Source organism: Priapulus caudatus, unplaced genomic scaffold (genome assembly GCF_000485595.1).
Source record: "Priapulus caudatus unplaced genomic scaffold, Priapulus_caudatus-5.0.1 Scaffold401, whole genome shotgun sequence".
Lineage (NCBI taxonomy): Eukaryota > Metazoa > Priapulida > Priapulimorpha > Priapulimorphida > Priapulidae > Priapulus > Priapulus caudatus.
The window spans coordinates 175,785-189,448 of record NW_014577462.1 but is presented as its reverse complement, the minus strand read 5'-3'; the positions used below and the strand labels follow the sequence as shown (position 1 = coordinate 189,448).

At 39.4% G+C, this 13,664-nt stretch overlaps 2 protein-coding genes across 11 annotated transcripts in view; one reads left to right on the top strand and one right to left on the bottom strand.

The window, feature by feature from the left end:
• Nucleotides 1–236: 236 nt before the first annotated feature.
• Nucleotides 237–8,080, bottom strand: LOC106809981 (fukutin-like). 10 transcript variants are annotated; one of them, XM_014813222.1, is made up of 10 exons: nt 7,971–8,080; nt 7,579–7,608; nt 4,902–4,952; nt 4,088–4,270; nt 3,629–3,903; nt 3,140–3,285; nt 2,898–3,014; nt 2,445–2,578; nt 2,061–2,185; nt 237–903 (listed from the first exon to the last, which is right to left on the bottom strand). In XM_014813222.1, the coding sequence occupies exons 1-10, from the start codon at nt 7,998–8,000 to the stop codon at nt 669–671; spliced, it is 1,326 nt and encodes a 441-aa protein (XP_014668708.1). In that variant the 5' UTR covers nt 8,001–8,080; the 3' UTR covers nt 237–668. The 10 variants fall into 10 exon arrangements, with proteins under 10 accessions (XP_014668708.1, XP_014668710.1, XP_014668711.1 ...); XM_014813224.1 differs by having other exon boundaries at nt 7,942–8,078; XM_014813225.1 differs by lacking the exon at nt 7,579–7,608.
• A 202-nt stretch (nt 8,081–8,282) lies between these two features.
• LOC106809983 overlaps nt 8,283–13,664 on the top strand; it is a 9,827-nt gene continuing 4,445 nt past the window's right edge. The window contains exons 1-8 of the mRNA XM_014813231.1: nt 8,283–8,517; nt 9,791–9,851; nt 10,629–10,792; nt 11,493–11,574; nt 11,871–12,069; nt 12,278–12,345; nt 12,554–12,630; nt 13,149–13,240. Coding sequence (XP_014668717.1) covers nt 8,446–8,517; nt 9,791–9,851; nt 10,629–10,792; nt 11,493–11,574; nt 11,871–12,069; nt 12,278–12,345; nt 12,554–12,630; nt 13,149–13,240 — 815 coding nt within the window. The 5' untranslated portion in view covers nt 8,283–8,445. The remainder of the gene's footprint in view (nt 8,518–9,790; nt 9,852–10,628; nt 10,793–11,492; nt 11,575–11,870; nt 12,070–12,277; nt 12,346–12,553; nt 12,631–13,148; nt 13,241–13,664) is intronic.

Genomic DNA, 13,664 nt, shown 5'->3' with positions numbered 1-13,664 from the left:
TGAAACCTGACTCAGTTGTTGGTGTAATTTATATACGCTATTATGATATAATCTATGCGTTTAGTCATGTTTCACTGCCACACATACGCCACCACTTTTACAGAATTACAATGTGACGATGTGCGGTTATAAACGATTTCATCCGATAGATGGCAGTAAAAGGTTATATTAAATAGAGTACCTCTATATGGAGGTACTTTATGGAGGTACTCTAATATTAAACTCACAGCATAAAATGACAGAGAACAATTATTTTATTTGTCCGAACATGAAATCAGAACAGGCTAGATTGATATACATAACTTATATTTATATTATAAAGCTTATTGCCCCAAGATTAAATAAAACTGCATTAAAACAAAGGCGTCGTGCTGGATAATCTGAATTATTGCAATAGAGTTTGGCATCCCTCAGAAACATTCCAACACGTGGTTTATAAATGTTAGCTTGTATTCATTTTATTTAGACAATTTATATTAGAACATAGTCACAGTTGTGCAAAAATAAATATTTAAATGACGATTAAACTTCTTGAGATAATATTTCATTTACAGATATATTATCAGTTAGTATTATGTAGCATTTTCATAGCAAACATTTCTAGTACTTGCATTAAAAATACCTTGATACAGTGAAAATTTCAAATCTATGTATAAATATTTAGTCTGTCAGGAATCCTCAGCTTCAGGATAAAATATCTGAATAACCTCTCTCCATTCGAGCTCTGGCCAATAACCATTTGTCCGAGCATTTGGTGGACTCTTGTTCCAATCCCATTCCTTTATCGGTTCGAACCACTGGTCACCATAGTTTGCTTCTATGTAGGACAAAGTATCACAGGGCACTCTCACTTTGATTCCCATCAGTTCTGTCCAGCAAAGTTGGAACTTGGGAAAATCATACCTAGTGACGAAAATGACTCTGTTAGAAAAATGTTGCAGATAGCACATTAAACAGGGAATAACATTCAAGATCCAATCATGGCTTTCCAACAGCCACAGAGTTTCACAAAGAGCAAGCATTCATGGAGATGCAGATTAGCCTAAACAGTCATTGATACAGGCATATAGAATAGACTTTAGCCACCTCATGGCCATTCTTCAGCACATGCTATGTGGAGGTTATAGTTGTAACGTAATTCTCAATGACAAGTTTAGTTTTACAATTGCAAGACATCCAAAACATCATATATATCAGGAGTAGATAATAGGGAAGGAGTGTGACTTCAATAAACAAGGGAAACCTACGATTTACTACGCGTAACTCGTCCAACTTGAGCTCAAATCGTACACAGTACATTCGCCTAGCATCGTGCGAAATCGTTTCCTCGTATACACCCGCAATCCGGAGATACAGACTAAAACGTACGACACGATTTTCCATTCTGTTGCCAGCAAACTTGATGCGTTCAGAGCCTAATTTGAAACAAAAGGCAGCTGCTAACGCTCGGCGATGCAGTGTGGCTCGCTGGGGGATTGCTGCTGATTGCGGTGGGCGTGCGTGCGTGCGTGGGGGGCATACCAGCTGTATGCCGGTATGTAGCTGTATGCCGGGTCAAAGGTTATCTCGCCGAGTGTTGCGTCAATGTCCAATCTCCCAGCGAGTCACACCGCATCGCCGAGCGTTAGTAGCTGCCTTTTGTTTCAAATTAGGCTCTGAACGCATTGAGTTTGCTGGCAACAGAATGGAAAATCGTGTCGTACATTTTAGTCTGTATCTCCGGTTGCGGGTGTATACGAGGAAACGATTTCGCACGATGCTAGGCGAATGTACTGTGTATGATTTGAGCTCAAGTTGGACGAGTTACGCGTAGTAAATCGTGAGTATTATAAGGCTAGTAAATGACGAATTTCCCTTGTTTATTGAAGTCACACTCCTTCCCTATTATCTACCCCTGATATATATACATTTAATAATACTATTTATCTATTACAGCTATACACAATATTCAAATTCAAACCTTGTCTTGGTTTTCATAAACAAACAAATGATGCATTCATGTGTGAGATTGACACTATAAAGTGTGTGAGTTATTAACGACTATATATAAAAGAATATACCTATACTTCTGGCCACTCGTGAATTCGGTTCCACCATTCCACATGCCACGACTGTCCTCGTAGAAGAAGAAAATGTCCAGCTTAACGCCACTGTAGCCAAACGACAATTCATAGCTGTCGTTCACCTGCAGAAACACAAAACACCAGCACGCTCACATAACATCAGCAGTGACACATCGCCGAGCTGTGCATGAAGGAACAGCAATGGTCATAGCACAGCTTCTGTTATCTTGTGTTATGTATGTTATGTTGTGTGGTAACAACAATGTGTTACAAGCTGCTGATCTTATTTTCAGGTTACTAAGATACATTCCCACACTGTAAAGATGAAGATTAAGAGTATAAAGACAAAAATATCGCATGAAACAATAAGCACGTACTTACCCTACCAAAAATGCTGTGCAACCAGAAACCTTTAGCTACAAATGCATCTATTATGCCTGGATGATAATGCTTTATCCACACACCAATGTCGACATCTTTACTATAAGGTATGACGTCACATTGTCTAAACCAGCCTGTAAAACAAACAACGTTATCATTCCAACATGACATCTGTTGCATGGCTAGCATACCAAAGAAGTTCTCAACCTCACTAAAATCTAAACATTACCAAATGCAGTAGGTTAAATCCGCCCTGCAATTATATGCTAATATATATATATATATATAAACACACGCTTGTACACATATCTATGGTTACACTAACATTGCAGATGTCATCAGTCTGACAGGAAATTTTTTTTTGGTATGTTATGGGAAGAAACAACTTTTAAAAATTAATCACTCTAATTTTTATTATGTTCATATCACCACTAGCGATGACCAATTCATTACCTAAACAAGTTCCACTACTCAGCCAAAATGGGACTTCCAGTGATTCCAAAACCAATTTGCTCAGTCTAATGATCTGTAGAACTTTGGCCTTGAAATACAGAGCCTCTCCGGAAGTATCTGCATGACAAAGCCTATTCTAATTATCCTATAGACGATAAAACTGAAATTTTTATTTGTACTGATTCATGAATAAAATGTAAATTTGAGTCCTAAACTTGTATTCTCTGATCTTTTTACTTTACCATCATTGTAGGTATCAAAAAACTCCTTGGCTCTAGTGTAGTTGCAGGAAATAAATGTAGAATTTGCAGTTTCAGCTAGGAATTCTGATGTATTGGCTGGTACTTCAATCTCCAGGTCATCTAGTTTGCTGCTCCTTACATCAAACCTAGCATATTTCATAATTGTTGTCACTGCTCTTCACATATATTTAATGTTTAGTAACAAGCACAGATGCAGAAACACACCAATTTAAAAATGCTTATATATTATTTACACGTTTTTGAGCTTGATTATCAGCCACAACAAACTTGTAATCATTTTTATAAATAAAATACAAGGTCATGGTAGTAGTATCAATAACCAAATCCTTTACTGATGAATGTACATTTTTATAGGTAGGTTTTCCACATGCTTAGTCTTCACATACTTTTCATAACCTCCCCCCACTCTCCATTATCACCCCTCTCAGCATCCTCACTCCTGATCAGTCAAAGTAATCAGTAACTAACCAGTCGAGCACTCCTTCTCTTCCACCTGATCCATACTGCAACATATCCTCTGGGAACCCTAACGTCGTCACTCCAGTCGCAGGTCCGTGCCAGAGGAAGGAGCCGTGAATGTCGTATAGGATAACCACATGGAGCCACCAGCCTGTTCTCTCAGCAACGATGTGAAGCGGGATATTCGCGTTAGCATGGGCATGCCTCACATCCAAGATGATACCAGGACCCGTTAGGATATCGACTCGGAAACCGACCTCCTGAAGGTCGCTCAGTGAATTTTCCTGCAAATGCAATGGTCTCTAATTGATGAGATCAGCATTATCCCATACGTTTTTCCAGTCTTAACCAACGAGCTCAGATTATTTCAAAATATGCTACATTAATCTATTGTTGTTAGCTTATTAGTCTAGGTTAAATACAGTAGTGAATATGATCAATTCTATTTTTAAATCTGCTGCTGCATACCAGATCAGGTGGGCTTTTAAGATTGGCAATTGTAGCAAACGTTGTCACGACCTGTGACGAGAGAAAATGCAAGTTCAGCCCAGGTGGATTTTTTCTTGATATCGCCTCTAGTGCCAATTTGTCGACTAGAACAAGCCTAATTCCTTGCTGACTGAATATGGCTAGTATGTCCCTTAGAACTATCTGAAATAATAGAAATTAAGAATTATAGAATTATAGGAAATAAGTTTCATTTAAAATATAATCACATGAAATTAATGCTATAATTTATGAATTTGTACAATAAACTTTCCACATCAAATAGTAGAAAATAGCAATTTACTTGATTATCATACCAAATTCGTATTAGCATACTTTGCAGGTGATACTTATTAGGGCTGTAACGATCCACCGAAATCGAATCGGATTGCGATTCTCTTCCCTCAATCCGATCCTCGATATTTTTCCCCGTATTTTCGATTCCACTTCGATACCATTTTTTCCTCCAATAGATGGCGGCACAACGCTATAAATCTTGTGGAGTGTTACACACCAATTTTACTCAGCGACTGTGCAGTGTATATATACCATAGAGATGTATAAATAGTATACATCTCTATGATATATACTCTCTAGACTCTCTAGTCTATTCACCATTTAGTATTCATTGGCAATTTCTAATAATTTATTATTGCAAAATAATGAAAATATAAAAAACAAGAGAGTTTGTGCGTGAGAGTTGGCAGCCCTGTGCCCCTATGATGAATATATAGTACATTTGCTAACTAAGCAAAAATGAATAAATATTGATAAGTATAAACACTATGTAATATACCTGTGAGACCTCATCTTTCTCTGCTATTGCGCAAGCATCGTAGTTTTCGCTCTGTAATACAGATTTTTAATTGCACATATATTCAGTGTAAAGTGTAAACTGGTAAATTGTAACTAATGAATTGATTTTCATTGTAGTCTTATACGGCAATAGCTTGACTACTTTTGCTATACAAAATTATATATCAAGACTTCACATACATATATGGTCTACGGTCAACTCGGCCCACCTGCCAACTCGCACCCGCATTGTGGCGAGTTCACCCGTCTGGAGATCGGTGAGCTCGGCTCGTGGGATGAGTTCACCCTCCTGGAGATCGGTGAGCTCGCCTCGCCGGCTAACTCCTGAGGTGTTTCACACGCCCCAACGTCAAAACGTTTGCATGTAAGTTAGTACATTTGATGCATGTACGCATGGGTATATGTTATTATATCATACTATTATATATCCAGGTGAGTAGATATATTGGGCCAGCGAGTTGTGACATCAATAAACAAGGGAAATCGTCATTTACTAGCCCTTCTATAATACCTCCGATTTACTACGCCTTGTGAACTCATCCAAACTTGAGCTCAGAGTCAGGACACAGCGACATCCGCCTACCATCGTGCGACAATCGTTTCTCGATATACACCCCGCCCAATCGGGCCAATACAAGAGCTAAAACGTCATTGACACCGATTTTCACAATTCTTTGGCCATCAATCAATCCACTGCCGCTCTTATTCACAACCAAAAGCCAGCTACTAAACACACTGTCCACGGCCTTGCCTTCATCCGCGTAGGCGCTGTGGCGCGCAGGGAGAATAGGATCAACTCGCTAAACACTCGGCGAGCATAACCTTCATGACCCGTACGTAGCCTACATAACTGGCATGCCGCAATACAGCTGGCATGCCCCCATACCACGCACGATGGCCAATCGCTATCAGCAGCAGATCCGATTCAAATTTCCTCACAGCGCCCTCGCCCTGGAGCGCTAAGCCTCGTGGACAGGTATGTTTAGTAGCTGACCTTTTAGTTTGAAGTAGAGGCGGGCATGTGCATTTGAAATCATTGTCGTATTCGTTTTAGGTCTGTCATCTTCCGATTGCGGTGATGTATACGACGGAAAACGATTTTGCACGATGGTAGGCGGATGTACTGTGTTCGATTTTGAGTCATAAGTATGGTCATGAGTTACGCGTAGTAAATCGTAAGGTATTATCAAGCGCCTAGTAATGACGAATTTCCACTTGTTTATTGATGTCACACTCCTTCCCTCATTATCTACTCCTTGACTATATAATACTATATATCTATATGGTATCTATTTATTCATATATATCAGGACGTTATATGAAAACATAGCTGGAGTTTGACATTCGTATTTGCGTTACTGCATTTCACTACATTTTTTTCCTCGACGTTTGATGTGAATACAAATACAAATGTATACAAACTATGAGTTCTTTGGTTCACTGCGTCCTTATTCTCATCCTTCCGGATAGTATACATACACCGCTCGTAGCTTCCTTCGTTTTGACATAAATCGATACTTTTAGCCACGACATCGGTTTCACATTTATTACCTGTGTCTGGCAAGGCCAAGCCGGTAAATTCGCATACACAGCAACTGAAAGGGCGGCGCGACTAGAAGATCGCGTCTCCGGCCAGCACGTTATCTCCGAAGAAGTTTTTGTTTCGGCTAACAACACGTCAGTAGATTGACGACGCTTCAACTCTCCCTTAATCAGCAACAGCACATGGTCATGATAAGTAAGCGTGTAAACAAGCATGGCGTTTGGCGCCTGCAATTACATAGTAATGGTTGCTATGGCAAAACAATGGTGCGAAAAGCATACAATACAGCCTGGAGCGGTCATTTTACTCTCTATAAGATTCATCACATTCATTCCTCGATCCTTGCCGGTGAAGCTAGTCTCAGAATATTTACCAGCCGCACCGTTATTCTATCAAAAACAAGGCATTCTAACTATAGTTTCAATGTAAAATAATTTAATTTTTAATAGACCCACGCATGCACGCACTGTGCAACATACTTAATTTCTAAGCACATTTTCTGCAATCGGCTAAACTATGGCCAAAAGGCCTGCCGCGCCTCCTCTCAGTTGCTGTGTATGCGAATTTACGCTCTGGCCTCGCCACACAACGGTAAATAACGTGAAAACCATCGTCGTGCAAAATACGATTATGTCAAAACGAAGGAGCTAGCGCGTGTTGTTAATACTACCGGAGATAGAATAAGGACAGTGAACAAAAGAAGCTCACGAATTGTATAATTTGTATTTCTATTCACACTCGAACTCGTACGACAACAATGTAGTGAAATCAGTACCAAATCACGCTGATCAAACTCCTTTGTCTTCATTGACTCCCTGATTATATATATACTATTTATATTATATAACATATAACTTTTTTAAATAATCTTTCTTTATAGCATATATATATATATACCCGTGCATGTATCAAATGTACTAACTTACCTGCAAACGTTTCGACGTTGGGGCGTGTGAAACACCTCAGGAGTTAGCCGGCGAGGCGAGCTCACCGTTCTCCAGGAGGGTGAACTCATCCCACGAGCCGAGCTCACCGATCTCCAGACGGGTGAACTCGCCACAATGCGGGTGCGAGTTGGCTGGTGGGCCGAGTTGACCGTAGCCCACATAGATACCTCTGAGGTGATGAATCTTGCGAGATACATCTGAACCAGGATAAAAGCAATAGAGCTAGTACAAACTATTACAAATGCATGGAGCACCTGCATTTTGCAGAAGGGTGTACACTGTGTCTGGTTATAACTATTAATAAGATTTAAGTTTAACACAAAACAAGTCTTGGCAAAGTCTTTAGGCAAGCCGCATTGAGGAAATGCTATATCGCCGCATTAAACTTGTTCGTGCTACTACAGTACACGTAACACAGTGCTTGTGACGTTGTGTAACTAACATCACACACCAGCCGCAACAAGTCTTCCTCTGTTTGACCTAAACAGTGTTGTACTGGTAGATTTCGTGTAATTCTAATAATACCGTACTACTAGTTTCAGGGTTGATGTACACGCACTTCATTGTCCCTAATAATGTGTTTACACATACTATTTCTAGCCTACAAAACCTCGAATTAAATTAGGCATGTTGTTAAAATGGGCATTTTGACGGAGGCTGACATGACACTTGTTCGGCAGGAAATGGTATAGCGTAGTATTATATGTTATAATAAATAATACAAGTATAAGTAATACAATTATTTCAACATTATATTATTGACACACATACATAGATAATTAACTAAGCTGCAAGTAAAATTTCAAATTAAAATATCTTGTAAAATCTATGTAATGTATTTAACTACTTTACGGTGCGGGACAGCCTTTATTTGAAAACATCGCGCGTACGCAAACGTGTTGGTTATTAAGTTTAGTAATTAGTTATGTCTATTCATTAAGAAAGTGTGCTATCAATATAGCTAAATGTACGTTGTTGTAAATGATGATGGCCAGTTGAGTGCTGTATAATTTAGTGCCACCTGGACGGGTGCAATGGATGTCAGTTGGAAAGACAAGTTGGATTCCGTCGCGAGGGAAACCGAACAAAATCTAGAGAGAGCACGGGTAATACTAATAAATATCATTGCAGTTCTGTTACAGTTGTCACGCGCTGAGACCGCCCTCGTGCTGAAATCGGCTCCGCAATGAGAGGTACCGGCGTCATGGAGAGACTATGGGCGCGTTTGTTTGGGACGAATCCGTCGGATCGCGATCATGTGATCCTGATCCGCCCAAACAAACGAGTACTCGAAATACAACGAAATAAAATATCTGGGTGACACACGCATAACATAATATAGTGGTAATTATGACTATCAAGTGTGGGAATATTGTTAAAAAACATAATAATCAAATAAGGAATCCTCTAAATCCATCGCAGACCTTCCATTGCACGCCATGTTGACAAACAACAAGCAGTGATTGGCTGAGGGTGGGGCCGCCATATTGGATCCTCTTCGAATCCACCTCGCTAGCAGGGTCGGGTTCGGTGGATCGAGATCCGTGGATTCGACCAAACAAACAGTCAGATCGACGGATCCAGTGGATCGAGATCCGTGGATCCGACAAAACAAACACGTCCTTTGCCTGTTGTTAACTTGAAGGCTGTACAGTCAACTTGCCCTCCCTCACTGAATTTACTGACAATTGTTATGATGTATACATACATGTAATATTTGAAAGCGTTAATAAATTCCAAATGGTTAGTGTCCGGGTTGCACTGATTAAAACGCCGTGCTTTTCATCGGTCATCGATTCAGTCGATGGTCGTGCTGAGGGTGTCATGTCGAAAATTTTATGTAGAATTTACCACTTGTATCACTATGCTATGATGTTTGCATTATCATTTGATTGACTATTCCATGATGCCTTGGCAGTGCCAGCACCATCACCATGGACGAATGTCATAGCACTGGAAGTTTAAAAAAAAAATGGCATAAAAGATGATTCCTCGATATCTAAAAAGTGCGTACAAGTACTACAACTGATGATCAATCCAAATTTTCGACTGATTCCAATCCCTATTATCAGGAGTGAATAATGACAAATAATTTGTGATTATTCACCCCTGTTATCATGGTATCTATAACTATCGAAAGAATATTTTTCCAGAATATTTCAGGAACATACGAAATGGTAATCAAAACCTGCCCACCAACTCCTCTAACATGTCTAATGTACAATTGTAAGTGTGAGATGGTTCAAATGTGTACATCCCCTTGTAGATGGTACTGAACAATGACTTCACATATTGCCATCTTCATGTAAACATTAGAATATATATATATATAGTCAAGGTATGATTAGCTCTTGATATAGTGGTATTCATTATTTTCAGAGAGCACTTGGTACAAACTCACATGAGAAATTATATGGAAGAACAAGTTTTGACACGACAAGTAAGAAAACACAATATCCTTGGCATATATGCATCTTTATCAGTGTTGGTGTATCATTACTTTCCGTACATTATACTTTCCGGCATAATAAGCCCATTGATTATGCAATGTTGACGAATGCTAGAGTAACTGGCACCTTGTGTAGTTAATAAGTACATAACCTTATAGCCAAACGCGTATTAGTTTGTCCAATATCACTGCTGGTTACATTACAAACAAGACTTGAAATCGGTTGTTGATATGTATCAGCGTATCATTTAGTTACGTGCCGTAAATGTCGTCCAGGAGTCAAGCGATGACGTAAACATTTGTGCAGCCCATATGTTTTGGACGCCAGATGAAATGGAGGTGTCAGCAGTGTAACCACTGCCACGGACTAAACATGGAAATGGAGTAAAACACACGTACTAATCACGGACGCACGTGGACAGCCCTGACAAAAAGTTCCTTATCACGAGCGTCCATGTTTACGTAATCACTGATGATAGCATTGCGTACGGCCGAGCATGCATGCGAAAATGTCCGGTGCACTATAAATCTGTATCACACCCGCTTCGCCGGCAGCAGTTTGAAACTGTAAACAACTGATTTTTGGACTGCGGATTTCAATTAGACTTTTCTTATTAACCAGCAGTGATATTGGGCAAACTAATACGCGTTTGGATGTAAGGTTATGTACTTATTAACTACACAAGGTGCCAGTTACTCTAGCATTTGTCAACATCACGTAATTCAGTAGGAATGTCTATTAAAGGAAAAACCTTTACACATTTATAGTGGGTGAACCAGCTTGGAGGTCGACACCCAGATCCTTCCATTCGGGGAGGCTCTTCAGGACGTGGAGTCAGCCGAGAAGAGTAACCTTTGCTGGCGTGGAGCCGGATACTGGAAGTTCGGCCATGATGGAGTTACTCGTTGAAAAACTCGACAGCCAGTCACAGGTACACCACTGTCTACATCTGTCACAATGAAAGTGTGAGGTTATTAGCAGAAATAGATAATAAGGCCAAAACAAAATATAGGTGTGGTTACGGTTTCCCGACCGACCCTATTTATTCCCAGCGACCCTAAACATTTTATTGTAAATTTTCTTTAAAGTAAAAAAATAAAAATAAAAATATTAATTGGACAGTTCCTGCTTCAAAAGGCACAACGCACATCCTTCGGACATGGTTCGTAAATAAAATATTTCAAGAAAATAAAATGTTTTCCCTACCTACCTACCCTATTTTTTTTCGGCATGTAACGGTAACCACACATATATTTTGTTTTGGCCTAATAGAAGTATATCTAGTCTATTATTATCAACTCCTGCTTTGAAGGGATGTAGATCCAATAAGCTATATTATCCCCTTCACACAGTGTTGTCAATGTTGCCCATTATTTTAATGCACATAAGAGATTATAATATATGTAACCTGATAGTTAGGTTGCTATTTCGATTTTATGCAAATGAATGCTGTTCGAATTCAGTTTGCAATTCAAACAAAAAAGAAATTACTTTTTCATATTTCATACTTTGAATAGTCATTCATTTATAATAAAGTAAAAGAACGATTTTGAACACTAGACTAGTAAGATGGCACTCTGCAAAATATTGTGACCTAACACCTGTTTTATATAATTATTCGTCATTCCTAGTTGATTAGTGGTCTTGAGAAAAAGGTGACTTCGCTTGAGGTAGACGTCGCAGAGAAGCACAATACAATCAAATCTCTACGAGGTAAGGCACGGAAGTTAAATGCAAAATTTCCCTAAACATGTATAGCAAACACTAGGAATTTCAATATCACTGATGTAATGAGTTATATATTAAAATTCTAAGAATTTCTAAGAGTTTATTTCTGAGAGCCAACAATGGAGGATATTTGTCGATGCAGTGCAGGAATAAGATTACACGTTGTTTGGTTGAGGGTAGTAATGGTGTTAATATATAGCATCATTTAAACGTAAAATGTCAATTTGATGGTCTTGTTATAATAAATATGCTAATGTAAATTGTCTTGTGCCCGTTTTAAGATGACCTATCATACATCAACGAGCGTATGCTTGAGAAGGGTGTGGATGTAAAGACGGAGGGCCGGGTGAATCAGTGGAGAAAAGACATTCTAGAAGAGATGGCTTACATACGAACTCAGTTGCAAGCTGATAAGGTTGAACTTCATGACCGAAATAGCAATGACAACTTTCTTGTCCTCCAAAGGGAATTGCAGGACCTGTGAGTATGTGTGCGCGTGCGTGCGTGGGTGGGTGCGTGCGTGCGTGCGTACTTGTGTATGAGCGTGTGTGCATGTTTATGTGTGTGCATGTATGCGTGTGTGCATGTATGCGTGTGTGAGTGTGTGTGTGCATGCATGTCTACAAGTGTAGCAATCATACATGTGTAGTTATGTATTGTGAGTAATGTTTAACCTTTAATCACACAGGAGAAGATATGTGAAAGAGGAAATCACAGCACATCAAGGATATATAGAGAGCATTAGAACCAGATTAGGTTGGGGTCATTTCTAATTTAATTTTAGTAGTTTCAAATTTCTAACTTAATTTTATTTATCACCTATAGATTGATCTTTTACATTTAATTTGAAGATCTTTTTCCAAAAATATGAATGGTGATCACTATTCACTAGCCTCGTGTAAATTAGTAACATTTCAGCAGAATTCGATTACACTGTCCGAATAGACTCTCAATTCTTCTGCAGTGAAACTGGAGTTGGAGATGACAACCGTTCTTGCGTCTGGAAGAGACGTTGGCTGCCGGCAAGATCGACTTGATCAGGTGTGCTAGTATGCATAGAAACGAGTACAATCGCGTTTAATCAATTCCCCATAGAATAGGAGAAGTGTTGCTTGTGTCTGTTCAATCCTTTCAACTACATTACGTATGTTATATTGGAAGTGAATAAGAACAAACTGATTTCATTTACTCCTGATTATATATATATATATATATATATGTTCAATTACCTGTATCTGGCTTAGTCCTAGTTGCTCGATTGTCAGTGGCTGGTGATGACTCATTCGTTGGAGTGTCATGGCAGATCTCTTTTTGGGTGTTCTGTCATACTATCAGCTTTGCATGCTATGTAATTTATACGATTATGTTCGTCACAATAGTTTACTTTTCAATCTGTGTCGACTAGTCACTTTAGGTCCCAATCCCACTTCGCTCCACAGATATGCACTTAATAATATGCACTCATCTGTGAAAGTGGCAGAGCCTATTGCTTGTTGTTGTTTTTGCCAAGAGAGGACAGGATTGTTCATTGATTATCTAATGTTATTGTGCTATTACAGAAACTCAGGGGTATTGAAGATCTGCAAATGGGCCTACTTGATGTGGATGAAATAGTTCGTAATGGGGACACCCGACAATATAAAGAACTCAAGTGAGTGTAATAAAACCATTTGCTCTGTTATACGTGCAGGCTTTCATTTTTAAGGGGCGCGATCGCGCTCGCGCTCCACCGCGCACCCGAAATTGTGCCATGGTGCGCGCATCATCGCGCACCAAAAGTATGTCTATTATGTGGAAATAGCGCTCCATAGAGTTCTCAATGTAGGGGGGTACAAAAAGGTTAGCAACACACAACAATTTGTGGTGTGTAAGTAACTGAACGTATGGCAGAGGTACAGGTCTGGTTACTACCCTCTGGTTTATATATATATATAAATACAACTAAACAACTCGCACGAGGCATGATGGAGAGCCCCTCAAGGACTCTCCATCATCCCTTTTAAAGGTGTGATTTTTAGTGAGCTCTCCATCATGCTCTCTAAGGGTGTGATTTTTTAGTGTAGCTCTCCAATCAA

What these genes read in the sequence shown, in the direction of transcription:
- LOC106809981 (XM_014813220.1), bottom strand. Translation starts at nt 7,671, where the DNA reads ATGCAGGTGCTCCATGCATTTGTAATAGTTTGTACTAGCTCTATTGCT. An exon ending in TTTTGATACCTACAATGATG is followed by an intron (nt 3,015 to 3,139) that starts GTAAAGTAAAAA and finishes TTTGTCATGCAG; the next exon opens with ATACTTCCGGAGAGGCTCTG. An exon ending in ACGAGTGGCCAGAAGTATAG is followed by an intron (nt 904 to 2,060) that starts GTATATTCTTTT and finishes TTTCGTCACTAG; the next exon opens with GTATGATTTTCCCAAGTTCC.